Consider the following 26,579-nt stretch of genomic DNA (forward strand, 5'->3'; position numbering starts at 1 on the left):
TAAATCACAGTCAGCTGATATGATGCTTAACATTTGTCTTGATCAGTGTCACGGTCAACATTGCATTAGCTAACTCAATTTTTCACTCTACGGGAAAACACAGGACAACTGTGTAATGGTAAGAAGTGCTAAGATCTCTCCCACATGAACCTGGTCCAGGATCGGATCTTCAAATGTGCCTCAGGGAGTCAGGCACCCAACTCTCATTGAAATTTATTGGGAGTTGGGTGGCTAACAACTTTCAGTTCTTTTTTTATTTTTTTTAACAGATCCAGGCTCAACACCTGCTTTGCCAACACACCTGCCACCATTTCACCAATTGTAATAAAATGAACAGCCCAGAGGAGGATGACCAGAGACCCAGGAAAATCCTACTTTATCAACAGTTACGAAGCATTTGAGGGACGGTTCTCCGTGCTATTCACCGGTTGGTAACATTACACACGCAACTGTGATAATCAAAGCGGTATTGCGTGTGTGTTACCCCCCAGTACACTGTGTAGAAATCCTGCCCCTCGTTGGCAAGAGTGCCTCGGCAGTTATTAGAATCGCATGCAATTAAAGGGGAAACTCCACATTGCAATATTTCTTGTGCTCAATTGTTTTTGCATTGATTTTCCTTTCAATTAACTCTATGTGACACACGAATGTCATTCCTGTGGATTATTTGTTTCCTTCTTGCTGTCCCCCTTTTTCTGTTGCACAGGTGCTGAAGACTGACCAGGGTGACATTATTTTCAAGTATTAGCTTTTACCCATTCCCATGATATCATGCTATTTACCATATTTAAAAGCAGCAAAGTGACCATAAATATGACATCCTGCTATTGTCCAAATCTGCTCCTTCTGCATCTACAGCATCATCTCGGCTTCATTTGCAGACAGCTAAACTGTTGGCAGTGTCAGCAGAGGCAGTAAAGATGCAGAAAAGCCATCTGTATTTTATTCTGCTCTGGGTATTGGCAGCAAAATAACTGGCTAAGTTAATTCCAGAAGCTTTTATTTGAAATGGCAGTTGTGACGCCTTATGCCACAACTGAATTCATTCCCACGGACTATCATATCGATGTTAGTTACATCTAACAGAATGATGAAATCAGTGAAAATTACATTAGTGTGCTTCATATGCCTGTTTTTTTCTTTCAGCTAACTTATGCCAACACTGTCAAAACTGAATTTGGCCCAGAGATATAACAGAAAACAAATGGACTGCAGCTATAGGATATGTGTACTCCACCATTAGCGGTGTGGTTGCAGCTCGGGTAGGCATACCTGCACTGACTTTAGCCTACCGTGGATAAATACAGCATGAAGATGCAATGGCTCAGGTCATGGCCTGGACCAGCAACCTGAGTACGTTGCCAGGATTCCAAATGGGCTTGGATGGCCCATGCCGCTGCGTCTTCACTGCAGACATGCTAGCTGTCTTCCTTCAGAATAACGGTTTTTCCAAAGTCATGCGCCGCATGTGGCAGGAATTTGGCCTTGAGGACAGAGGTCAGCCTTTGGGTCTTCAGTGCTGTGACTGGGATATCTCGGGGAGCCTTTACTGCACTGTAGGGGTGACAGTTGGGAACTAACATTTCAACTATATCACTAAGAATGAGTGTGTGAACAGTCTGAAATGTGCAGAGAGAAGGGTATGGTCTTCCAAAATGCACGTGACTCTATTAACATTAAGGGAAATGACCAGACCTTGGGTGAAGTGTTGGCTTCATTGAAGTCAATGGAGAACTCTCACTGAAGTCAAGAGGGCCAGGATTTCACCCTATCTATGTGTGTGTTCAGGAGCTTCTGTCAGTTCAAGCATGTTGTTTCCAGCGGCCCTGATCCTAGAAAGTGAAGTCAAGGGGATTCCACAAGCATGTCAGGTTCAGCCCATGGAGGATCAGGATCTAAACCATTAAGCTGCACCACGGGTAGTACCAAGGCCCACGTTCTCAAACATGGGTGACAAAGTTGTATGAGAATAAATTGTGCACTCGCTTGTTGTACATTCAGAACCTGCTTTTGCACACACAAATTTGGTAGTGCAATCATGGCCTTATACCATCACTGCGGTAATAATTCAAGTTACCGTAAAGCACATCAAGCACGCACCTTTCAGATTTCACCATGAAAATTCTAGAAAGGCATCATTTGAACTTTACATTGCTTTTTCTTCTCTGTTGCTTCCCAGAAGACAACTTCCTCCCATGACCCTGCATTAAATGGTTATGGAATGTGTGTGTTTGCAGTCTGTCATGGAGGCCAAAGCTAATTTAATCTCTGGAGAAAACCGCAACTGTGCAACAGAAAATCCAGATGGAAAACTAACACAGCTTAAAGAGATGCTGCCAGATAAAATGCATGTATTTTTAATAAACCCATTTCCTTAGCTGTGTTACTAATACCACCTGGGATTATTACAAATGGAATAGTTTTTTAAATGTATTTTTTCACAATCTAAATGGCTTGCTTTTTGTATTTGCTCATCTTGGGCGAAGAAAACAGTCTATGGTCGGATTTCCTATAAGCCAATGGGAGTTAGGCACCTAACACTGATTGAATTTCAATGGAATTTGGATTCCTAAATCCTTTTGGCCTTTTTTGCAACCCCAGCCTCATTTATTTTATTTAGAATGCTTTACTTTTGTTGCTAGTCACTGTCTTCTTCTAGATCTCACGTGGCGGCAAAATGGGAGCCTGCTGGCTTTGCAGTGGACGTTCAAAGCCAAACAAAGTCAATGTTTTCACTAACCTCTTTTTAATTCAACGAAATTAATTCTATATCAGCTTCACTAAAAATCTTTGCCTTTCAAGCAAAGTTAAACTGTGGGTTTAAAGCACCTGGCATTGTCCTTTTAAATGGACCACGTCCTTTTTCACAAAGTCCAACAAATCTCAGTATAAAATAGTGGTTGCTTAGAACCTTAAATTTGATTCTATAACCTGCAAAATAAAGATTTCCCAAGCCAAACTATCTTCCCTACTCCAGGTCATACGAAAGCAGGTATCCTTCTAACACTTATTCAGTCCTCCATGAAAATAAAGCAAGTGTCAGTTTCCCCTTTATCATTATCAAGAGTAACAACAAACAGCAAAAAATGGGTTATTGGTAACTTTGTGTGCCTCATGTCACCAATTAGCCAATGGGAAGAAGATGCACAAGAGAAGCCAGTTGTGAGGCACGCTGCAGACATACAGTGAGGCTTTCCACTAGTGCAATCGGAAATCTCATAAAAATGAAATAAAATTAAAAATAAAAATAATAATAAAACAAGAGAAAATAAAAGCAGAGAATTAAATAATTGTTTAAATTCAATGAAACCAACCGTTTCCTATATGTGATGTTTTCATGGATGAATATTTGCAAGATTATTTACAAATTATTTTTTGAGCAGCAGGTGCACAACATACAGACGGAGACATGGTTTTCGCATTGTATGTTGATTGGATGGCGTGATTCAGCAGGTAGGTAAGGAAAATAAAGAACAAAAACAGAAAACAAAAGAGAAAATGAGTAATCAGGACAAGCAAAAAACCGAAGCTCTGAAAATTTCATTGGAAAAAAATTATTGGCTTTTGGTTTTTTCCCCTTTTTTTAATGGTAATTAAACAAATTAAAGAAATGCTTCAAATCAAAATAGATTTTGAAACCCTAAAGATAACACAGACAGTGTGGCAGTTATTTGCATTTCATTTTGTAATGCAAATTAGTAGACAGTTCACAAACACTTTTTATTTTATTTTTTTGTATTTCCAGGCAGAGAAATAGATGTCAGTTTCACATATGCTCTCAGCACCTCCTGCAGGCCTAATGCACTCAGAAGAACTGACCTGTCTTTAACTCCATCTAATTTACTTAGGTTATTAAACCAGGGAAAAATTGACATACGTGTTTTTGCCTAAGGAAATAAAAAAAAAATCTACTGCATTCACAAAGTAAATTACATATAACATGACTAAGAAATTAAAAAAAAGCAGTTAATCAACACATTTCTTTTCCTTTTATCTTTACTCTTCAGTGGTACAAAAGTGCTGATGCAGCAAGGCTAGCCGGGTTAGCTGGTTGAGTTGGCTTGGAGAATATTTACAGTTGGAAAGTTGAGGGAGATTGGCCAAGCAGGAAACTGGAATCATTGCACCTATTTGCAAGCCAGATCTATCTCTTGTCCATCTCTAGTCACAGTTTGCCAGCGATCTCAGGGTTGGTCTCACAGAGGAGTCCTTCCCCTATGGACAGTGGAAAGGAATTCATTTTCCATCATAGGGACCCATGAACAGAAATTGTGCTGAGCTGAGAATGGCCAGGATGTCATCTGTGCAGGGGTGAGCAACGTGTCCGTACACAGCCACAAGTGTCCGTGGTAAAAATTTTGAAGTCCATGGTAATTTTTCAAAAAATGGAATGATTGAATGACATAACCGCCCCCAATGTCCGTCACTAAGTACAGTAACTCTGTCAAGCGTCCGTCGCGCAACATGGTGGTGCCGACCCCTGCGTCTGGGGTCCTTTGTGCCCATGTTAAAACAACAATATGTAACTTCAAGCTGATAACTAGTTAGGCTGAGCATTCACGTGGGGGTTAACTAGTGGTGTCATACAAATGTCCATACTGTTGTTTACATCCTGCTGAGAGTCTTGCCCAGAGGAAGGCTGGGCTATCAACAAAAGGGGCATTTCCTCCAATAAGGAAACTATACACTTTTGACACCAATCTTTGGAAAATGACCCGAGAACAAAGTCCCTTTCCTTTCTCCGGCTCCTGCAGTTTGTATAAAACCACAGCCTTGATCCCAGAAGCATGTGCGTGATGCACAAGGGTTGCTATGTTCCAGACTATGCATGAATAGAGATGACATGTGAGTTCAAGTAAGGTTAAGCACTAGCTGCACTCTTCTATGCTGAGCCAAAGTAAGTCTTAGTCCCTTTGCCAACCACACTCCTTTACACGCCAGAGCGCGAGGGGCAGGAAAGGCGTTGGGCACGGACAAAGATTAAACACAACTGAAGGGATACGCCCTGAAGTATGCGCCTCAAATGTCTAACGAGGCACCACACTGCCTGTGCCCCTCGTAAGATCTGTTCCAGCTCCCAGGTGGAGTTATTGGTGTCTGCCCGGCCGTGCTCTCGCTAAAGCAGGGCAAAATTCCCTCGCGCTCCTTGTTCTTTACACCATTTTTCACTTGGTAACATTTTCAAAAGCAGCTCAGTGATTAGGAGTCTACGACCCATTGAAATTTACAGGGACAAAGCTGCTTAGGCCCAGATCCTCAAAGATCCTTACCTAACACCCCCGGATTTCAGTGTTTGCTCAGAAGTGTAAAGGAAAAGAGAGCTTGGATCAATTTCTGTCCTGCACTTCCAGGAGATGGAGTACAGCTGGTGCAGCCAAGGGGGAGAGGTCCACATGCCCTCCAGATTTTGGGCTGTTGCAGGGGCCAAAACAGCCCTTGGTGTAATGCAGGCAGCCCTAGGGCCTGCTCTAAGTTACAGCTGCCTGTGTCTGTGTCTGTACCAGGCGAGGTCAGAATGGCCATAGTGGTGTGTGCCACAGCCTTGCCCCCCCATGCCTGGGTTTGTGAAATGGGGCCATAGCAGGGGGCTGAATCCCTCCTCTTGGGTTCCACCCTGGGTATCACTGGCTTCTTTGGGGTTGGAGAAGGAGGAAAAGTTCCAGGGGAGCCAAGCCCCTGTTGCAAGGTTGCCTAGATTGCACCCAGGAGGATGGAACTATAAAAGTACATTTCTGTTTGTGAATGACGCACTGCAAACTAGAATTATTTATTGCTGTTAATGTCCTGTTCTAGATGTAATTTATGGAACGCCACTTCAAAAAACAAAAAAGTGTCATTAAGCAATGATTTCATGAGATCTGTATGTCCCTCTCACCCTTAAGTGAGTTAAGCTCCTTTCTAACATCTCTTCAGCTAGCTTTGTGTGGTGCCTGAGAACTATTCGCGCCCTGATCCTGTCTGAAGTTTACAAAAAGATGTGCTCTGCTTAAAGGATTGTTCACCAGAGGCTACAAAGCTGTTCCGTAACGAGGACTATGTTACTATAGACAGTGACAAACTGGAGAGAGTTCAGAGGACAGCCACAAAGATGATAGAAACCCACTGAGGAAAAGGTTGAGACAAGTGAGCATATTCAGTTGAGAGGAAAGAAGAGTAAAAGGGAGACAAGACAACTGTATACAAATACTTATAAAGGCACGATTAAAAGAGAGCAAGGATTAAAATAGGTTCATTAGTCAATGGATACGGAACAAGGGGTAATGGGCTGGAGCTGAAACGGGGCATTTAGGTTAAATGTTAGGGAAAAGTTTGTAAGAACAGTTTTGCAACAGAACTCGCAGCCAAGGGAAGCTGCAGAACCAGTGTAGCTGGAAATGTTCAGATACCCCTCTCTGAGGGGGAGCTAGATACATTTAGTTCCTCTTATACCAGGATGTAAATGCTGGCTAAAATGCAACTTGGGAGCATCCATGAAAAATGTTACAGGTGCTTGGAAGTTTGGCTCTTTTGTATATGACCATCTTCTGATGTAACTTACACCATCCTTTAAACCATCGAAGTATTTTGCCCTCCATACATGATGGTTAAGCTTGAAGAAATTACAGTACAATAAAAGGGTAATGCAGGCATGCATATTAAATCATTGGTCATTCCTAGCACATTGTATTTTCAGAATTACTATGGGCTTGTCTACATGAATATTTAGCTTGCAGCAAGCTGACGGGTTTATCTACCCTGCACTAGCCTGCCGTGCATTAACAGTTTGGTATTGTGCATTGATCCCATCCTATTGCAAACAGAACTAGATCAAAGCACACTAATGAACTGTTAATGCGTGTCAGCAGGGTCCAAGTGGACAGTTAGTCTGCAGCAGGCTAGTGTGGTGTAGGATTCACACCTCAGCTTGCCATGAACTAAATGTTCACATAGACAAGCTCTAGATAAATCTGTTACAATTTGAGTGTGAAATGTACTATTTGTGCGGAGACCTGCATACATATTTACTCATCTGTGTTATGATTATAGGAAGCTCTAAGGTCCATCTCATTGCCCGCTGAGGGTCAGACTATGGCTGGCCTCTCCATGGCGATGCAGGAGAAGAAAGGTGGGAGCATGGAGCTTTCCCCCCAGCACTTTTTCTGCAGAGCCAGGCAAAATTTCTCTCTCTGCACTCTCCTGACAACAGATAGTGCTCCATCCTAGCAATGGTTGGAGTGCAAACTACCCCAAAATTGTGGGTGGGGGAGGTAAGAAGACCTACAATGACTCTGGGGTAAATTTCTCCTCCCCAAACAAATCACCACCCCCACACCAGCCAGTTGTGTGATAGCTGCTTCCAGGGTCCTGGGATATTGCAGCTTTGTACCATGCAGCATGGACCGGTAACAAAGGCACAATTGGCTCGATTCTGTAAATGAGTCCCTGGGACAGGACTTCTTAGAGTAAGGGGGAAGGTCTGGGCTCTCAGTACACACAGAAATATCCTAAAACATGTCTCTAGGGGCTAGTCTACACGGCAAATTAAGTGTGGCGAGCCAGGGTGTGAATCTACGATGCACCAGTTTCCCGCGCAGTAAGATCCTGTGTGGAGACTGCTACAGACCACTGAAAGTCGCAGAGTGCGGTTTGACATTCTACAAGTAGTAACCGGGACATTCAGTGAGCTGGACAGTGTCCACAGGGGATGTTACACTAGCAGGTGTGCTGTAGATTCACACCCCAGCTTGCCGTGTAGTAACTTGCCATGTAGATGATGTACAAGGAAAAGTTACAGTGCTGTACATTTTCAATATGCACAGCTAAAACAACATCAGAATGTGATGAAGACAAGCAGCTAAGATAAGAATAGTTCATAAGCGGGGTAAAACCAGGTTCTCGGTATGGGGTCATTATTCTTCCTTGCCCTTATGAAAACATCCTATAGAATTTAATAGAAAGTAGGACATTTTTAAACAATCCTCAAAAATTCCTTAGCAGTGATGGAAGTCTCTTACATTTTACAGCTCGGCTGGTAAGTTCTACAGAAATGATCTCATTCTCTACTACATTCTTTTAACACTAATTTCTATGGAAACCTTTTATGTAGATTTTTAAAAATGAACAATGACCCCAACATGGCTAAACTGAGGTTGCAGACAATGCTATTGTTCTAACCCTCCTCCTTCCTCACCCCATCTGCTCCTTCCTGGTGTGTCACTTTCACTCTTTTTGTCCAATATAAAACATAGATTGAAAGCTCGAAGGGACAGAGAACAGCATCTTTACATAAGAACGGCCATACTGGGTCAGACTAAAGGTCCATCTAAGGCCAGTATCCTATCTTCCGACAGTGGCCAATGCCAGGTGCCCCAGAGGGAATGAACAGAACAGGTAATCATCAAGTGATCCATCCCCTGTCGCCCATTTCCAGCTTCTGGCAAACAGAGGCTATCCCTGCCCATCCTGGTTAATAGCCATTGATAGACCTATCCTCCATGAACTTATCTAGTTCTTTTTTGAACCCTGTTATAGTCTTGGCCTTCACAACATCCCTTGGCAAAGAGTCCCACAGGTTGACTGTGCACTGTGTGAAGAAATATTTCCTTTTATTTGTTTTAAACCTGCTGCCCATTAATTTCATTTGGTGACCCCTAGTTCTTGTGTTATGAGAAGCAGTAAATAACACTTCCTTATTTCCTCTGAGAAGCTCCTAGCACAGTGTGGGACACTACAAAACAGAAACAATTGTAATAACCCTCTTTGGGTTTCTTCTCCATTAAATTCTATAGGACTTTTCCATGAAGGGGTAAAAAAGGCTCAACGATGGGATCCTTTCATTAAAGGAGAAAGAGATGGCATTTCCTAGCACAGCTACTAACACGGCCGTTCTCATCAGAACTCCTTGTAAAATGGGAATCTTTAGCCAGACAGTTTTTTCAGCCTCGGGAAAAACCAGAGCTAATGTGAATGGGCCCCCAAAGCACATCATCTCATGAGGAGCCCCAGAGGCAACTCCAGGAAATAGGTTGGTGGGAAGGAGATGTGACGCCTTGACAGGGCACAGTTTTGTGGGTTAACGAAGTGAATTTAGCAAACTGTACTTACCGCAATCTCTGTTACTAAAATATCAGTAATACTTCCCAAAACTGTTACGAAATCAAAGACGTTCCAGGCATCTCGGAAATAATTCTGCAAAATAAAAACACAAGAAAGGAAAATAAAATCCCTAAATTAAATTTGGGGTTGTTTTTTAATCTCTGTGTCATCTCACAGCATGAATGTTTGATGAGAAGGGAAAGCAGCAGAAGGTAAATGAGAAAGGAACGTACCAGTACACCAAAGGCAATGATCTTCAAAACGCATTCCATTGAAAACATAGATGTAAATACAATATTCAGGCATTTCAACATTTCTTCATATGCGTCTGGAGCACCATAGAACTAAACCAAGAGGGAAGACAGGCTGTTACGGGAAGGCTTTTTATGCTGATGAAACAATGTCCATAATTGACGCGCCTTACTGTAGGACTCTTCATAGAATCATAGAATATTAGGGTTGGAAGGGACCTCAGGAGGTCATCTAATTCAACCCCCTGCTCAAAGCAGGACCAATCCCCAACTAAATCATCCCAGCCAGGGCTTTGTCAAGCCTGACCTTAAAAACCTCTAAGAAAGGAGATTCCATCACCTCCCTAGGTAACCCATTCCAGTGCTTCACCACCCTCCTAGTGAAAAAGATTTTCCTAATATCCAACCTAAACCTCCCCCACTGCAACTTGAGACCATTACTCCTTGTTCTGTCATCAGGTACCACTGAGAACGGTCTAGATCCATCCTCTTGATTGATTTAGGGCCAGATTCTGCTTTTACTTAAGGCCAGATCCCAGTCTATGCTATGGATCCTTTGTGCCATTCCAAAGGCACAACAGGGTCATGACACTATCTGAATTGGGCAGCTGAACATTCCCCTAGCACTGGAGAATCTTCTGCTGGTGTAGGACCTCCTCACAAGTAGCAGGTACATTGGAGGAGTGCTCAGAAGGTTAGAGTGTGCCCCGAATGCTGCTGCACCCAAGTAATCTCCAGCAACGTAACAGCCGCTGGGCTCATCTGAGGCAGCTCCATCTTACGCCAGGGATTGGAGGAGATCATACATGCGATACAGACACCTCTGCCTCTCCCTTTTGAGTGCTGTGTTGAGTGAAGCCCAGCCAGACCCAAGGATTCTCCATTTGGTGCAAATCTGAGTAACGGTGTTGACTTGAGTTGTTCTGGATTTCAACCAGTGTAAACGAGAGTGAATCTGACCCTTAATTAGGAGTGACAGATTCAGTGGGGAACACCACATTATTAGAGAACTGAGTCCCAATTCCTCTACAACAGGCATAGGGGAGTGCAAGCAGAAGCAGTCTGAGCTTTCTGCCTTCGTGGGCTGGGGAGCTCTGTCTTACCATGGTCCACGTCCAGGCAATCCTGTCTTCTTCAGTAAGGACTGCCCAACCAACAGTACTGCGGCCACACCAGTGACTAGGCAACATCAGAAGCTAATCTAGCTCTTGTCACTTCCATTTTACTCTAGTGTCTCAAGCACGTCACTCCTATAGCAAATGCCACATTTCCTAGCCCACATGAAGTCAGGAAGAACTAACAACAGCTCACTAACCTTCATCATCAGCACAATAGTATTGAGTGCAATCATGACCATGATAAAATATTCAAAGGGAGGGGACACCACAAACTTCCACATCTTGTACTGAAAAGACTGCTTGTTTTGAGGCATGTAGCGGGTCAGTGGCCTGGCACTTATGGCGAAGTCTATGCAGGCCCTCTACAAAACAGGAACAAGGGGAAAAAAATCAAAATCGGCTGGGGTCATCCAGTAGCCAATGTGTTCATATGAAACAGGTTATCTTTGAGAGCATGGGTGAGGTATTTTGGGGAGGATGGACTGAGTATGTTTATCACATAGTGGCTAGGCACAGAACAATCAGCTGTTTGGCGCCTGGTGGGAGGCACTTGGGGGAGGACAGAGAGCAGCAAGCGGTGGGCAGGGGGGTGGCCTTGGGGGAGGGGGCGGGAAGAGGCAGAGCGGAGCAGAGCCTTGGGGCGGAACAGGGGTGGAGCACCCACCAAGAAAAATAAAAGTCAGCCCCTGTGCATTCACAGAGTGCAAGTACTTAACACCATGTTCATCTGTAATAGGGAGGAGTGGTCCACAGAGACATGTAATTTTGTTTAGCTGCTCAGGTCAAGTTGTAGCATCATATTCAGAGATGTGTGGTCTCCATGGGCCATACATCCATGCAAAGGATTAGGGGGGCGGCAACTTGATTCTTTACATTTCATATTCAACACATCTCTCAATGTGGTCATTGGTAACACAAAATTTAGGACCTCCCTCTGTTAATAACTGCTGTAAAGTCCTTAGTACTGGTGGTGGTAAGGGTGGGATTTTGTTTGTAGCAAGGTAGTCTGAGTCAAAAAATGCCAACTCCCAGTGTGCAAGGGGTTGCTGAATTCATAACGCCTGGGTACCTCGTTTTTTTCTAGACTGCATTCCGACATCACTTTATCTCCTTGCTCCTGGAAGGTGATGATGATTAACGCCACAAATATATTCACAAAGAAGAAGGGGAAGACAACAAAGTACACCACGTAAAAGATGGACATTTCCATTCGATAACCAGGGCTGGGACCCTGCTCCTCATATGTAGCATCCACCGAATGCTTCAATACACTGTAATCAAATGCAGAGAGAGAAGAAAAGCAATTAAATTAAGTGCAGGGCAAAGTACCAGTGAGCGCTCTAGATTTACTTGGTATCAGAGGCTTCACTGCGGAGATTCTTCCTTACATGCATGGGATTAAACTCACTGCCACCTTTGCAACTGGGAAAGAACTTTCCTTATGGGCTAGTCGGCACCCTTTCTTTTTCCTCCATTTTGGAACAGGGGACCATTTGTTACTGTCCCATCAGCATATTTGCCATGATCAATTTTCTGAGATTGCAAGGAGAAGGGATACTTTGGGGTCTGAATCCTTCCTCTCGTCTTCTATGTGTCAACAGGGATGAAACAACAGCGGTGAAAGGACTGTGAATAATCTGCGATGCACACTGCCCTGAGAATATGTTGGCCCCTGAGGTTTTCATTCATTATTGTATTAGGAAGTGGGGCCTGGGTGTGACGGAGCAGGGAGCGGGGCAGATTTGACCTGGGAATGTTGCAGGGGAGTTACACTGGGGATGGGGGACTTCCCTTGAAGGAAGCTACCTGAGCTGTAACCTGAGCCAGGAGGGGGGTTGGGAGAAGTGACACCTTCTGGCCGGGAGACTGAACAAAGGAGAGAAGGATCTGGGGGGAGGGGGGGAGAGAGCTGCTGGAGGAGTTTTTGTTGTCAGTCTTGGGCTGGGTGGTGCAACGCAGGGAACCCCAAGCTGGGGTCTAAGCTCCCTAAATCCCCCAGAAGGACTTTATTGAGGGGTTCTGGTTGTACCTACACGCTCTGCTTGGGACTGTGTTCCTGTCATCTAATAAACCTTCTGTTTTACTGGCTGGCTGAGAGTCACGGTGAATCTCAGGAAGGGGGTGCAGGGCCCTGACTCCCCCACACTCCGTGACAATGGGTGAAAGGGGTTGCCTGCCACATGAAAAAGACTTCCAGGTTGCATTTTTTACTACTATTTCCCATTAAAAGCCAAGCAAAATAAAGTAATACGCATAACAGTAATGATAGTTTTGAGCCAAAAAGCCTGGAATGCTTTCCTCATGGGTCACAACGTTCCTTTCGCCCCCGACCTCAAGGTCAGCAGCTTTTGTGAACCTCTTAATCTATTTCACACCAAAGAAAGCAGGGCAGATCTGAAGACTAGGAGTGAGCAGACAATTATTTATCAAAAAGTGCCCAGGAAACACCACTGGACAACCTCATAGGAATGTGCAGAAAAATACACTCAAGTCCTGCCTAATCCTCTGATTCGTTTAACATTCTCGTGAGGAAAACCAGAAGCCTGGCTGATAACGAATTCCCCATCCACTTTGCACAAGTCGTCGATTGTTTATCTGTCCCTGACAGCTACGAGGAGTTAGCATTACATCTCAATGAGGTAAATGAACCCGACAAACTCCACGTTACTTACGTTGGCCACCCCTCTCCTGTGGAGACAGTGAACAGCGTTAACAGAGCCCAGAGGACATTGTCATAGTGAAACTCATACTTTTTCCACTGCCTGGGCTGTGCCTCCACCTCACTCTTCTCATAATCCAGATACTGACCCCTAAAAAGAAGAGCAGAGGTTTGAAACAAGTGAGGTGACAAGGCTCGGCAGCAATTAAGGATGATTATCGTTATTACTTGTATTGCAGTAGTGTATGGGAGCCCCAGTCTTGGATCGAGACCCCATTGTGCTAGGCACTGTACAAACACAGAACAAAAAGATGGTTCCTGCCCCAAGATTTTATAATCTAAATAAAAATGAACAGAGCCAGAGAATGTTAATCTCTGCACAAGGTGCAGCAGAGACTTGAATCCACAACCTTGGGCATGGGAGGGGAGGACCATATCCCTAGGTCGGTCAGTCACACATGAGAATTACTAAGGGCTTCTCCTCACTACCATGGCAAATCAGCCGCTGCTGCACTAATGCAGCGGCGTCGATTTAGCGCGTCTGGTGAAGACGCGCTATGACGATGGGAGAGCGTTCTCCCGTCAACGTAATTACTCCACCTCAACAAGAGGCAGAAGCGATGTCGACAGGAGAACACTCTCCCACCCACATAGCGTGTTGTAGACACCACTTTAAGTCGATGTAAGTTACGTCTCCCGGGGGGGGTTCCACACCCCTGAGCAATGTAACATACATCGACTTAAGTGTAGTGTAGACAAGCCCTAAGACAATGCTTACAATTAAGAGGACATTGTCGATTACTTTAGGCTTGGAATAATCTGATCCATCAAAAACTGTTACAATCTAGTGGAGAATGTCCTCTGGGTTCCAAATATCTGTTTGAAAACAAATCCACTATTCAGCCAATGAGAAACTGAAAATACAAACCCCAGAAATACTGCTGACACGTGACCTCATAATATATTTGCTCTGCTGCTGTAAAGCTGGCAGCCAGAAAAGGAAATATACAGAGAGATTAACCTACATATCACTGTTCCAAGCGCTGTCGCTGACATTACTAAAGACATTCCCAGATGATAGCAATCATCAAAGAAAGATGCAAGCAAGGAGGAGCCATGCCGGCTTGTGGTGCATAAGAACAACATAAAAAACACTGTTAAAGGACAAATCAGGCTGGAAACACGGGTCTTCTATCATATTAGTGCCAGCAATGGCCCTTTAACTTCCTTTTAACTTCTTACTTATTAACTACAATGTTCAAATAAAAGAGCTTCAAGAAAAAAAAAATCCATTTTAAAAATCAGAAAGGCAGCTAGCCAAATTAGCCACACAGACCTTGATCCTTCAAACACTTAAGTTTGTGCTCTACTTTAAGCACATGATTAGTATGAACCAAGTCACTGCAACTACTCAGACTTAAAATTAAGTATTGGACTTTGCAGGATCGGGGTCTTAGACATTAAAACTATTAAAAACAAAGGGTAAAATTAACGTCTGGTATAACTCTGTTAAAGCAGCACTCTTATTCAATGGAGCCACGCTAGAATTAATTGAGCCCAGAATGATGAGACTAAGTTACACACAGTTAGGAGAGTTATCACCGTCAAAGGAACTCAGGACGGGACCCAGGATTTTCCTCCTGCAAGTAATCCACTGCTGGCTTCCAGCAAGCCCTGCCATCCTGCCAAGTACCTGCAGTCCTTTTCTAGCTCCTTGGACTCATCCGTGCAGTAGAAGAATTTGCCTTTGAAGAGTTGCACAGCAATGACAGCGAAAATGAACATGAAGAGCATGTAAACAATTAGGATATTGAGGACGTTCTTCAGGGAATTCACCACGCAGTCAAAGACAGCCTATAATGGTGGGGTGAAAAACAGGGGAAGAGGTGAGGAGACAGAGAGAGAGAGAGATCTTGGCATCTAAACAGGAACATGTGAAATTTTGGATCAGATACCTTTAACCTGCACACCAGATGTTTCAAATTCCTAATTCTACTAATACCCATTTCCTGCAGTTCCATTCTTTTTCCTTGTTGCAAGAGTTTAAACCGTGTGACTGAATTCTGTGATATTGCCAGTAAAAATGGCAAATATAATAACCGGTTGTCTATGTAAATATTAGCCCCAAGCAAATATTTGTATAGCTGGATGAATAAGTGAAAAATGTATATGTGACTAATCTATTCAATGACTGTTAGGGAATAAACTTTGTCAAATAAATTACTCATTAAATATTATTTGAACTGTTTGAATGATAAGAAAAATTATTTCATGATAAAATACCAAAATGCTTTGAATAAATAATTTGTAGCAAACAATTCAACCAGTGTTAACTATTAAATAATTTAGTTGGCAAATGTAGCTTGTGAACTGTCTGCAAACACTTTCTGAAAGTATTTGTTATATGGTATTAGTTGCCAAATAATTTCAGCAAATGGCTGTTGGCTTACAGCATGTTCATGAGCAGTCTGTGGTGATAATTCAATGTAAGCAATTCTGAGCGGGATTGATTAGTTCTGTTCGAACACACCAGGCATATGGTATTGTTTTTCTGAATGTAACTCTTAGAATCATGTTTCTGGTGCAAGCACAATCCAGAAATTCCAAATTCACGTTCTGCAAATATTCTCTAATAATCCCCACAAAACATTCAGTTTCAGTGACCAGTAACTAGTTTCCAAGGAGCAAATGCAAAAGGGGTGTGAAGACAAGCAATATGAATTCAGTTTCTGATTCATATAAATATTCACTGACACTTTTTAGCAGTATTCAACCCGGTCTGGCAAATATAAGTTTGAAAATAAAGAATTTGTTTAATAAAAAGCCAGTGTTTCTTTGCATTCCAGAGCAGACGAAAATTAACACTGCTGATTTCAAGGGCCACAGAACAACACATTTAAATTTCCAATCAACTAGCCTTGGTCTTCTGCAGAGTTTTCAGGTGAATTTAGCGTGTGTGAAAATTAAATTGGCTAAAATTGAAATGATCTGAACCTGAACCAGGGGGATTTGGATAAAACAGGACCCAGAGGGAAGCTAAAAAAAATTGGGCTGATGTGGTTTCACAAAAGCAAACGCTCTTTATGTTTTTGGCCCATCTCTAATGGAAAAGCTCCGTATTGGTGAGCGCACAAAAACACTGTACCAGGGCCGGCTCCAGGCACCAGCGTAGCAAGCAGGTGCCTGGGGCGGCCAATGAAGAGGGGGGCAGCACGTTCGGCAATTCGGCGGCGAGGCCGTCACTCCCTCTCGGAGCGAAGGACCTGCCGCCGAATTGCCGCTGTAGAATGAAGCGGCGGTAGAGCTGCTGCCGCTTGCAATCGCGGCTTCTTCTTTTTTTTGCTGCTTGGGGCAGCAAAAACGCTAGAGCCGGCCCTGCACTGTACAGCCATTATTTCCTGCACTGAGTGCCTACAATGCACATCTGTTTAATCCTGTAAATCCTCCCACCCCACAATTCCAGTGGCGGGCTACTCTTGAACAGTTTTCAATCCATTCTTGAAAAGTAGTGAATAACTAAGCTCAGGCCACCACATTCATTCAACTTGTGACTCGGGATTCCAGAGATGTAAGGCTATGGTTTGAGCATTGGCCTGCTAAACCCAGGGTTGTGAGTTCAAACCTTGAGGGGGCCATTTAGGGATCTGAGGCAAAAATCTGTCTGGGGATTGGTCCTGCTTTGAGCAGGGGGTTGGACTAGATGACCTCCTGAGGTCCCTGACATTCTATGATGCTAACCCTGCATTACACACTCCGAGATGAACAGATTAAAATTCCTCCTGACCTAGTGGAAGATTTCCATGGACAGAGCTGGGCAAAATGTGCAGAGTTCACTGTGTACAAGTTGTGCAGTGAAAGTGAATGCTACAGGAGTTACTTTTTGCACACCACAAAATTTCAAAAAATGGTGTTAAATGTGTAGGTTGCGTTTTGGGTGGGTTTCCCCATCCCCAACCTTTATAAAGGCTATTGGTTGTGCAACAGTTCACAAAATTGAAGGTGGCATTTGCTGTGAAACCAAAAGACCTTTTAACATTTGATAAAAATGTGCCAAACTATTAAATGAGGGTGTGTGTGTGTCTTTTTTTATCTAAGTAAAAACTGGCAAAAATTAAAATCAATTACAGTAGAATAATAGGTCTATACATTACCCACTTTGAGTTTACACAAGAAATTTTGCCCACAGCCCACCCTGCAAGTCCCCAACAAAGAAGAACTGTTTCCTGTTATTCGCCAACCTTTAACTTGGGCAGACGCTTGATAGTCTTCAGTGGTCTTAGGACTCGCAGGACTCGCAGTGACTTGATTGTGTTGATGTCTTTGCCTTTGCTTCCTCTGAAAGGGGAATGAAAGAAGAACAAAAGGAAGGAGTTTGGTTCTAGAGGGGCTCATATAAAGGCCTGCAAATACTCATATTTTTCAGATTTGGAGCCAAATTTTTCCCCTTGGATGCTCACACAGGGAGTTACAGATGAGCATCCGCTTGAGAAGCGTAAAGCGATGTACAGAAGGGAAGTTGAGGGCAGAACTTGGCCCTGAGAAAGTTTAACTGCTTGTGCTCTCCATCCCGGCATCACTTCCCAGCTATTCACACCGTGTCACCAGGCTCAGATTCCTCCCCTTCCTCTCACCAGTAGGAGGGCAGCAGAGGATCTCTGGTTATAGCAGAGAGGAGAGAAGCCAGAGCACTTGAGCACAGCTGCAGCTATTGGTGGGAGAAGGGGGAAAAAGTCACATCTGCCCCACCCAAAACATTTGTGGCCTGTGTTACACACGTCACCGCCTCTTCCCACAAAGCCAGAAGTTTCGATGACACACCTCCCATCCAATTTGCCAGGGCAGCTCTCTTAATGGTCTGGAGATAATGTTTTCCTTAGTAAAACAGGCAGTGAATAGAAGGGACTGGACCTTTTGGTGGGTAGATGGACAGCACGTCCTACCTGGGCAGAATAAGCTTTCCATTTCTGCATTCTGTACAGCCATACTATCGCTCTCAGGTCTCTTTTAGAGGACATGCTGCCAAGACCATGCTGAGCCATGTAATATGCAGACATATTACATGCCTGAAACAATAACAGTGTAATTTTTCAGGCCATGCATGCAGAGGTTGGAGGTCACTTCTCTTTTACGAAAACCGTATGCGAAAGGTTAATAATTTATGCAAACAATACTGTTCATTTAGCTACCATTAAGGGGATGGGGGGGTTGATGAAGAGATAGAGTTCCTTCCCCAACCCACCCCCAAAATAAAAAAGTAGGGCTTTTTCTGAAGAGATGCAGCTAGGCCTTTTGTCAATCTGCTAGTACAACAATGCAGTTCACCTTCATTTAGTATGGCGTGAGAATGAGATGGAAGACTGTTGATGGAGCTGAACTTGACTACAGGCATGGGTTTAAGGGCTGATTGAGACATAAACTTGCACTGAAATAACAAAAGGTGTGAATGAACACTGCTTTGAGCAGGCTCCCTGGCTCCTCTCCGCTCCCCCCACATTCGGCTTCCCTTCCCCATTGGGAAAGCATGTCAAGAAAAACACAATTAAGCCAAGAGACTCAGAACTGTACAGCATGGGCAGTGGCAAGTTCAAACTTCTCCCACACAGCCTCACCAGTAAGGACTTAACACTATTCTGGAGAAACCATATTTAGGGGGGAGAGGACAGCTCAAACTCTATGGCTCACTCAAGCCACTGACCCTGCTGAGAGTGGTGATGGTGAGTTTTGTGACTTGGCTCCATTAGTAAAGAGAAACCAACAAGTCATTTCATACGACCAGCTGAACAGAAATGAGAGGGTAACAACTTTTGCTCGCTACTGAACAGAGTGGATTTGCACCAGTATCTTAGAGGTGAACATACCCATGTCCCATTTGCAGTCTTTTTCTCTACCTAGTGTGACAGTCTGTATCCCTATGTTCACCCTTTCTACAAAACTATGATAAATCTGGTACAAAGTGTGCCTTGTAAGGTATCATTTGGAAACTCATAATCTGCTGAACATTATTGTCTTGGTAAAATGTGTGTGGCAACAATGTATGTAAAGCTATGAAATTCTATTGTATAAGACATGTTCCAAGTTTAGAAAAGCAGCCACAAACCAGTTCTTCAAAGACAAAAGGCAAACTAACGCCTTGGCCATGGGTCAACAAAATCAAATAGACCATCACCTGGTTAAGCAGCCATTCTTTGGCAGGGAAAAGGGCGAGAGTGAGAAATTTAATTGTTGTCAAAGAAACGGCTGGAAGTTCCCATCCCACAGACATGCTGTCACCTGAACCACAGCTGGAGATGTTTCTCAAAGAAGAGAAATGCCATAAGAAAGGGAAGCAAACACCTCAGATTACCTCTCTCCCTTCATCTCTATGCACAGCATCAACAACACTTGAAAAGACAAAGGAAGCATCATTGGACTGAGGGGAGATTCTGACTGGAAGATTCAGCTAGTAAGACTGCTACAGCATGCGGTGAGAGAGACTTTTGCTTTGAATTCTCTTAGCTTGTTAAGTTAGGTGTTACTTTGTGTTTTACCTTTTGTTTCTTTGTAACTAATTCTGACTTTTATGCCTCCTTACTTGTAATCACTTAAAATCTTTCTTTTTGCAGTAGTTAAACTGATGTTATTGTTTTCTCTAAACCATGTGTTTGGGTTGAAGTGTTTGGGAACTTCAGCGGGGATAACAAGATTTGTGCACATCATTTTCTATGAATGAAATGACAGATTTGCTATGAGCCTCTATTGTCCAGGAGGGTGCTGGGCAGTACAAGGCACACAGGTCTGGGACTGAGAATTTACTGGTGTCGCTCTGTAATATAATTCATGGCTGGCTGGCTATAGCTCTCATACAGTATAGCTGGGGGTGATTTACATGCTGGAGGCTGGGTGTGGGCAGACCAGGAGTGGTTGCTCTCACAGTGAAGCAGTATAAAAGGCACCCCAGATTGGCGAATTGAGGGGAAACAGCTGTTCAGCAGTCCAGATTGTACCCTGGGGAATGTCACATCAATCACTTCTGTTCATTTACAGTGCACGGATAAGCAAGGGCGACATCAGGAACATTCAGAATGAAAGCTGAGAGGCTCTTGCCTATATCATCTTTACAGGTTAGTCTCTAGTGTTGAGTTCCATGACTTGATTGGGAGGGATGGAGGGTGAGGGGCTAGGAACACAGACAGGGAGAGCACAGAACATCTGAGTTTTTCCACTGCTATTTTAGAACCACTTTAAGCAGACACATCTGGAGCTTGTTCCTGCTCTAATTCACATTGCTGTAAACCAGACGTAGCTCCACTGAAGTCAATGGAATTACATTAGCATAAAATTGGTGTGAGATTAGAAATCCAAGCTATGACTGGAAGGGATTGCCCACTTCCACTATTAGTCTTAAGGGAGACTGTTCTAGAGATAAATTGATAAAGCCATTATAGATCCTCATGATCTCTCATGGTCTAAGGGGTTGGGGAACCTCTTCTGCAATTGAGTCACAAGGGGATTTATGGGTTTAACTCCAATGCACATGAGGGGAGAAGCGTTTGCTTCTGTATACTCCTCTGCATAGAGATGGCAGAAGAGGCTTTGGAAAGTCCCTCTATAGCCCAATCTCTTGCCAAACCACCCAAGCATTGAATCAATCAAAATAGATGGTTTTCAGGTATATCACCATAAATATTTTTGTTCTTAATTTGCAAAAAACACAGCAGCAGTACAAAGCTTTTCTATGGAGCTGCATTAATCAGGAGTATTAATTGTGATTTAATATGTTAATAACTGCTCTTTGAGGAATGTGAAGGTCTCTGATGGAGTCGTGACCTGACGGTGCTCTCGGTGAAGCTCGAAAGCTTGTCTCTTCCACCCACAGAAGATGGTGCAATGAAAAAACAATATTACCTCATCCAACTTGTCTCGCCCGATTAGGAGACATTTGATGACTAATAGGCACTGTCTCCATTATGCAGCTGGTAAAAGTTTTAGCCACAGCTGTGCTTAAGCATGGTCATTGCTAGCATGGTTTCCCTAAGCAGCATAGTTGCTGAAAAAACATGCTAGCCTGCACCATGCTATTGACTATCCCCTCTAGGCAGGCTGTTACACGAGTGTCAAGGGAAAGGAATCCCTGTCTATGTGGGTCAGGGAGGACACATGAAGGAGAGTGGAAAGCTAAGACGACAAGCCAACCGTTTGGTTTAAGAGATTCTATGAAATGTACCCATAGGCATCTCAAAGATAGCAGAAAAACTTGACAGTTTTTATACCGTGTCTGACTGAGTTGTAAGCATTTTTTCCAGAGGGCAGTAACAAAGTTTTAGCATTGTGCATGTGGTCCATCAGCTCCTGTCGTTGTCTATGCTGACAGAGAATAGTTGCCTGTGTTGTAATAAATGGCACAGCCAGTGGGAAAATTGGCAGATGCAAAAGATAAAAATAAATAAATATAGGAGGCCAATGGAATGCTAGGCTGATTCAACCCATGCAGTGCTAAGCCCTGATCCTACTTCTGCTCAAGTCAATGGCACAATTCCTTTAGTTCAATGGGAGCAGGAGAAGGTTTTTATTTTTCTTCTTGCAGGATGTCTGAGGACACTGAAATGTAATGTGAGAGGAGGCAGGGATTCACCATACAACTCAGATTGCAGCCACGAGGGAATAATTTCTGCGGTCACAGGGACAATAATGCCCTCATTTCTGAAGGAAGCAGAGACTCTGTGGGGCAGATCGACATTAGCAAGGTGCAGTCAAACTCCACTCAGCTGAGGTCTGCACTGGCAAGTTGCCAGGTGTCTGAGGTTCATAAGCCATTTGCAGGAAATGAAGCAAGCTGTAGCCTCTTTCGTCTTCAATACAGAGGGCTGGCTTTTAGAAAAAACAGGAAAGCTCATCTTCAGTGGGCTAATGCTTTCCTAACCTTGCTCTGTGGGGACTGCAGGAAGGAGTGGTAAATGGGTAGCTATTGTTCTACCTGGCCTACTGCAAGGGTCTCTTGGAGGGATTAGAATATAATCCAATATTATTAGCTGATGCAGTAAGCATTGAAGGCAAAAGTTAAGATCACCAACACTGTAAGGGCCTAAATGTGTTTTGAATTTTGAATATGGGTTAATGTCACATTAAAAATGATCAACCATCTAAACAAACGGGTGTGACTCCCATTTACACTAAGGGGTGGGGATCGATCTAAGATACGCAACTTCAGCTACGAGAATAGCGTAGCTGAAGTCGACGTATCTTAGGCTAGGTCTACACTACAGCGGGGGGTCGACCTAAGATACGCAACTTCAGCTACGTGAATAGCGTAGCTGAAGTGGCGTATTTTAGGTCGACTTACCTGGCTGTGAGGACGGCGGCAAGTCGACCGCTGCCGCGCCGCCGTTGACTCCGCTACCGCCTCTTGCCGCGGTGGATTTCCGGAGTCGACGGTAGAGCCATCAGGGATCGATTTTATCGCGTCTTCACTAGACGCGGTAAGTCGATCCCCGATAGACCGATTGCTACCCGCCGGATCGGCGGGTAGTGAAGATGTGCCCTTAGATCGATTTACCTCGGGTCCTCACAGCGCGGGATCGACGGCCGCGGCTCCCCCGTCGACTCCGCTTCCACCTCTCGCCCTGGTGGAGTTCCGGAGTCGATGGGGAGCGCGTCCGGGGATCGATTTATCGCGTCTAGACAAGACGCGATAAATCGATCCCCGATAGATCGATTACTACCCGCCGATCCGGCGGGTGGTGAAGACGTGCCCTAAGACCACTTTATACTGCTCTGGCCTTAAAGTGAGCATGACAGTAATTTACTCTCCCTTTAGGCCCCTTTACACTGTCAGGGCAGTGACTTTAGTGTAAACGACACTCAGGCCCAAAGGTTTTAAACAGCATTTTTGGATCTCTTTATGCGTTTTTACATCACCAGATGCTAGCAAGCAAAGATGATGTTACAGCCAGTGCACGCTGGCCAGCTCTGCCAGCATAACCAAGAGGAAACTGTTCACATCCTTCCACTGAGTTTCCGTCTTCAGGTGTACAAGCACAAAAAAATACTTAACTGCTCATCCTTCTGTTCGATTTGGAAGACAGAGCCCTTAGACATAAGAAAGAATCAAAAAGAAAAACAACTAATTTCACAGCCCAATTTTGTTTTCTGAAACAGGATGTGCGAACAGTAAACAAAATGAGATTCAAATGTTTTGTGAAAAGGGAAGAGATATTAGGTACCTGTGGGTGTGATCTATACAATGCTCATCTCTGCAAACAAAAATCTAGTGCTCTCAGTATATAGAAACAAGAACTGGCTTTTGGCAGCCCACCCACCCACACTACGAAGCACAGGAAACAGATGGATCTGTTTCTACACGTCTTGATGTAGCTGGGAAATAATGAAATACAGGCAATCAGGGAGGGCTTCTCGTGGGGTGCACTGTATCTAAAACAGCACAAAACATGAACTCCGGCAAACTAGAAATCCATTGATGTCTGAGGCCATGAATCCTGCAGTTACACAGCCGTGTTCAGGAGCCGTCTTGGAATGGGCAGAATTTATTACAATGAATAAGAGGCAATGTTTAAAATCTGAAACTGTTCTTTGTACAGAGGGAAGCTGTTGGATGGCTGATCTGGGAGAGTGAGGCTATGTCTGTAGAACAGTGATCACAAACCTCAGGAGGGAGAGACATTACTGCAAACTGGAAATCCAGTAGGCTTCATCTACAACCAATTTATAACCAAATATTAAGTGACTGCATTCCTGGGGAGGGGTAGAAGGTTAATAGACATGGGGCTTAATGAACAGGTATGGTGACACCTCCCCCCGAGCATAGCCACCAGTCTTCTTGATGTAGGGATATACTTCAAAACCATTCTATGATGAGAACGGGAAGCATGCTGAATTCCTAATAAAGGATTTCAAGATTTAAAACTCTTTCTGTGTGTTAGGAGGATCTCAGTCAATAACAATGAGGGTGGGGTTTTCAAAAGCACCTGAGTGAATTAAGAGCATGAGCTCCATTGAAAGTCATGGAGGTGCTTTTGAAAAACCCACCCTGATTTCCTGTTAAAAAAATAAGGCTCTCCCTACAGGAGAGGTGGAATTTTAAAGGGTCCAGGACTGTATGCGATGGATTAATGCAAGTGACATCTTGATGAGACATACCCCCTTTTGACAGCTCCACTAACTAGCTATCTGTACAAGGACAAGAGTGTTTGTTTTTAAACGGAGGGCTTTTCCAAATTTGATTGGCAAAATGCCCTAGTACGAGGCTAGGAAACAAACTGGAAGGGTCAGATGTACTACAAATTCAGTTAATGGATATACACCAGGATGCATTTCACTGTCTAATATTCCCTGCCCAAACACATTGTGGGGGTGAGAGAAAGAAGAGGGGGAGTTGATCGTCGCTGCGCTATGAACTTTGTTGAACAGCTAGAAAATGGACAGAAAATAGAAACCCAAAAATCTAAAAAAAAAAAAAAATCACGGAAAAAAATAAAAAGGAAAAATAAAATGGCCTGTGGGTTTGTGTTAGGCCAATACTGGCGGCATCCGGCCAGCTCTGGTTGTCCTGTAGTAGAGTGTTGCTCATACATTTAAACTATTAAAAATAACAAAAGAAACCTCGTAAGTAATTTTTTAAAATAAATAAATGATCTGTTAAAAAATTGATAGATCTTTCAAACGGAAGCTTCTTGTTTCTGTTGATCCTGCCAGCAGCTCTGATTTCATGTACACAGGGCTCTTAAAGGCTTATCATCAAATATTCATGGAGAGGAGGAGCCACTGTCTCCTGTGATCGCCTGAAATCCCCAAGGTAGAACGTGAACTCCTCCGCTTAAGAGCAAATGAGGTCACAATTCTGCCTGAGTGTGATTCTATCCACTTCCAGTGCCTAACTGATCCAGCTTCTAAAAGGGAAGAAAGAAGAGAGCACCCTACTTCCTAGATTGTATCACAAAACTCCTGTCCCTTTCATTCTGTCTCTTCATCTTCCTCTGCAGAGAGACTGAGGAGAATCCCTGCCCTCTTCTCTTACTCTAGAAAGCCAGAAAAGGAGATGGCACAGTCTGTCTTCTGGCGGAAGGAGCTCTCCGTGGTCCTGAAAAGGCAGCTCCTTTGTCCCACAGACATAACTGAGATCCCCTGACAAAAAGGTTAAAGGTCACTCTTGCAACATCTTTCTTTTGTAGTGCCCTCAAAACCCCACATCACTTAGTTTCCATGTCAGAGAGCTTTCTCTATTGGCAGTTGCATAGAGCCAGAATTCATGCGGGGTTTGATTCTTAAGAATGCAGAAAGTTATGCATGAAACTTCCATTACCGCTAATGGAGTTTGCACATGCAACCCCCTACATGAGACTAAACCCTGCTACTCTGATGCCTACTTGTTTATTATTTTTCATGCAAACTTCTATCACACATCAAGGCTAGTCCCAATAAGTCACTCCCCCAAATCTTTCACACTGTAGCTGGATGCATAAAAATTTGCATATTTCAATCTGTGACTTTTGCTAAACATAGGAACTGCAACCTGGGTTTATTCTTCTGACTACAGTAATCAGGGACAAATGAGAGCTGTTAAGAGGAAGGGGATGTCATTGAAGAATGGGTAGTGAAGGGACAAAGAAGTCAATACAATGGGTGTAACATGGATCATTTCCACAGGTGAGTGTGTACACTCTGCCGAGAATACACACAGTTCACAGGCATAACAATGCAGCAAGAGAGCAATAATGCATTACCCCATGAAACTCCTAGAGAGAGATTCCAGCAACAGGAAGACAAAGAAAGAGCACAGAGTCAATGACAAACAGAAACAGAGGTCTATACAGTATACCCACTGCACAAAGAGATCCGTGCTCCCTCCCCACCACCCACCCTAAACTCAATGCTTATAAAATAAATAAGGAAGTAAGTAATAGATTTGATATGTGACATATGCACACACACCCTGGCTGGTGTCAGATTGACAAACAGACAGTATTGCTATACTTTCAACTTATTGTCACTTTGGGAGGAAATAATTTTCATTGTTCAGCAAATTATGGTAAATTCATTCACTTTAAACAAGCTGTGCAAAATTCTACACATCTGGGGTAAACTTTTTTTGTTGATGCCCACCGAGTGTATCTCTAGTTTTTTCCCCCCATTCATAAGCATCATTTGATTGAGCAAGTAGAATTTGTGCCTCGGGCTGGCCAAATGTCATGACAAATTTGCAAGGCTGTTTTAAGCCCTTCCACTTCCATTTCTTTAAAGACAACAATATACAGCCCAACCCTCATGTCATTTTTATCATCAACACAGGGAGATGATTGCTAGACAGAAGATATATAATTTTTGTTATTATTCATCGCTTACAAGCATCTCTTTGGGGCCCACCTTGAAAAGAATAAATTGAGTTACAATCTGAAGAACTATGAGCAGAAGAAGGTGGACTGGTGCAGCAGTGACTCATATTATTATCTATATTAACAAGCTGATGCTGTTGCAATATTCCAG

The 26,579-nt window shown here is 43.6% G+C and overlaps 1 protein-coding gene across 1 annotated transcript in view; it reads right to left on the reverse strand.

The window, feature by feature from the left end:
* CACNA1B (calcium voltage-gated channel subunit alpha1 B) overlaps positions 1–26,579 on the reverse strand; it is a 502,784-nt gene that overhangs the window by 73,815 nt on the left and 402,390 nt on the right. The window contains exons 27-35 of the mRNA XM_065418603.1: positions 25,820–25,831; positions 17,342–17,438; positions 14,797–14,957; positions 13,117–13,254; positions 11,514–11,715; positions 10,642–10,806; positions 9,309–9,419; positions 9,085–9,168; positions 3,315–3,320 (exon numbers count right to left, since the gene is read on the reverse strand). Coding sequence (XP_065274675.1) covers positions 3,315–3,320; positions 9,085–9,168; positions 9,309–9,419; positions 10,642–10,806; positions 11,514–11,715; positions 13,117–13,254; positions 14,797–14,957; positions 17,342–17,438; positions 25,820–25,831 — 976 coding nt within the window. The remainder of the gene's footprint in view (positions 1–3,314; positions 3,321–9,084; positions 9,169–9,308; positions 9,420–10,641; positions 10,807–11,513; positions 11,716–13,116; positions 13,255–14,796; positions 14,958–17,341; positions 17,439–25,819; positions 25,832–26,579) is intronic.

Source organism: Emys orbicularis, chromosome 18 (assembly GCF_028017835.1).
Source record: "Emys orbicularis isolate rEmyOrb1 chromosome 18, rEmyOrb1.hap1, whole genome shotgun sequence".
Lineage (NCBI taxonomy): Eukaryota > Metazoa > Chordata > Testudines > Emydidae > Emys > Emys orbicularis.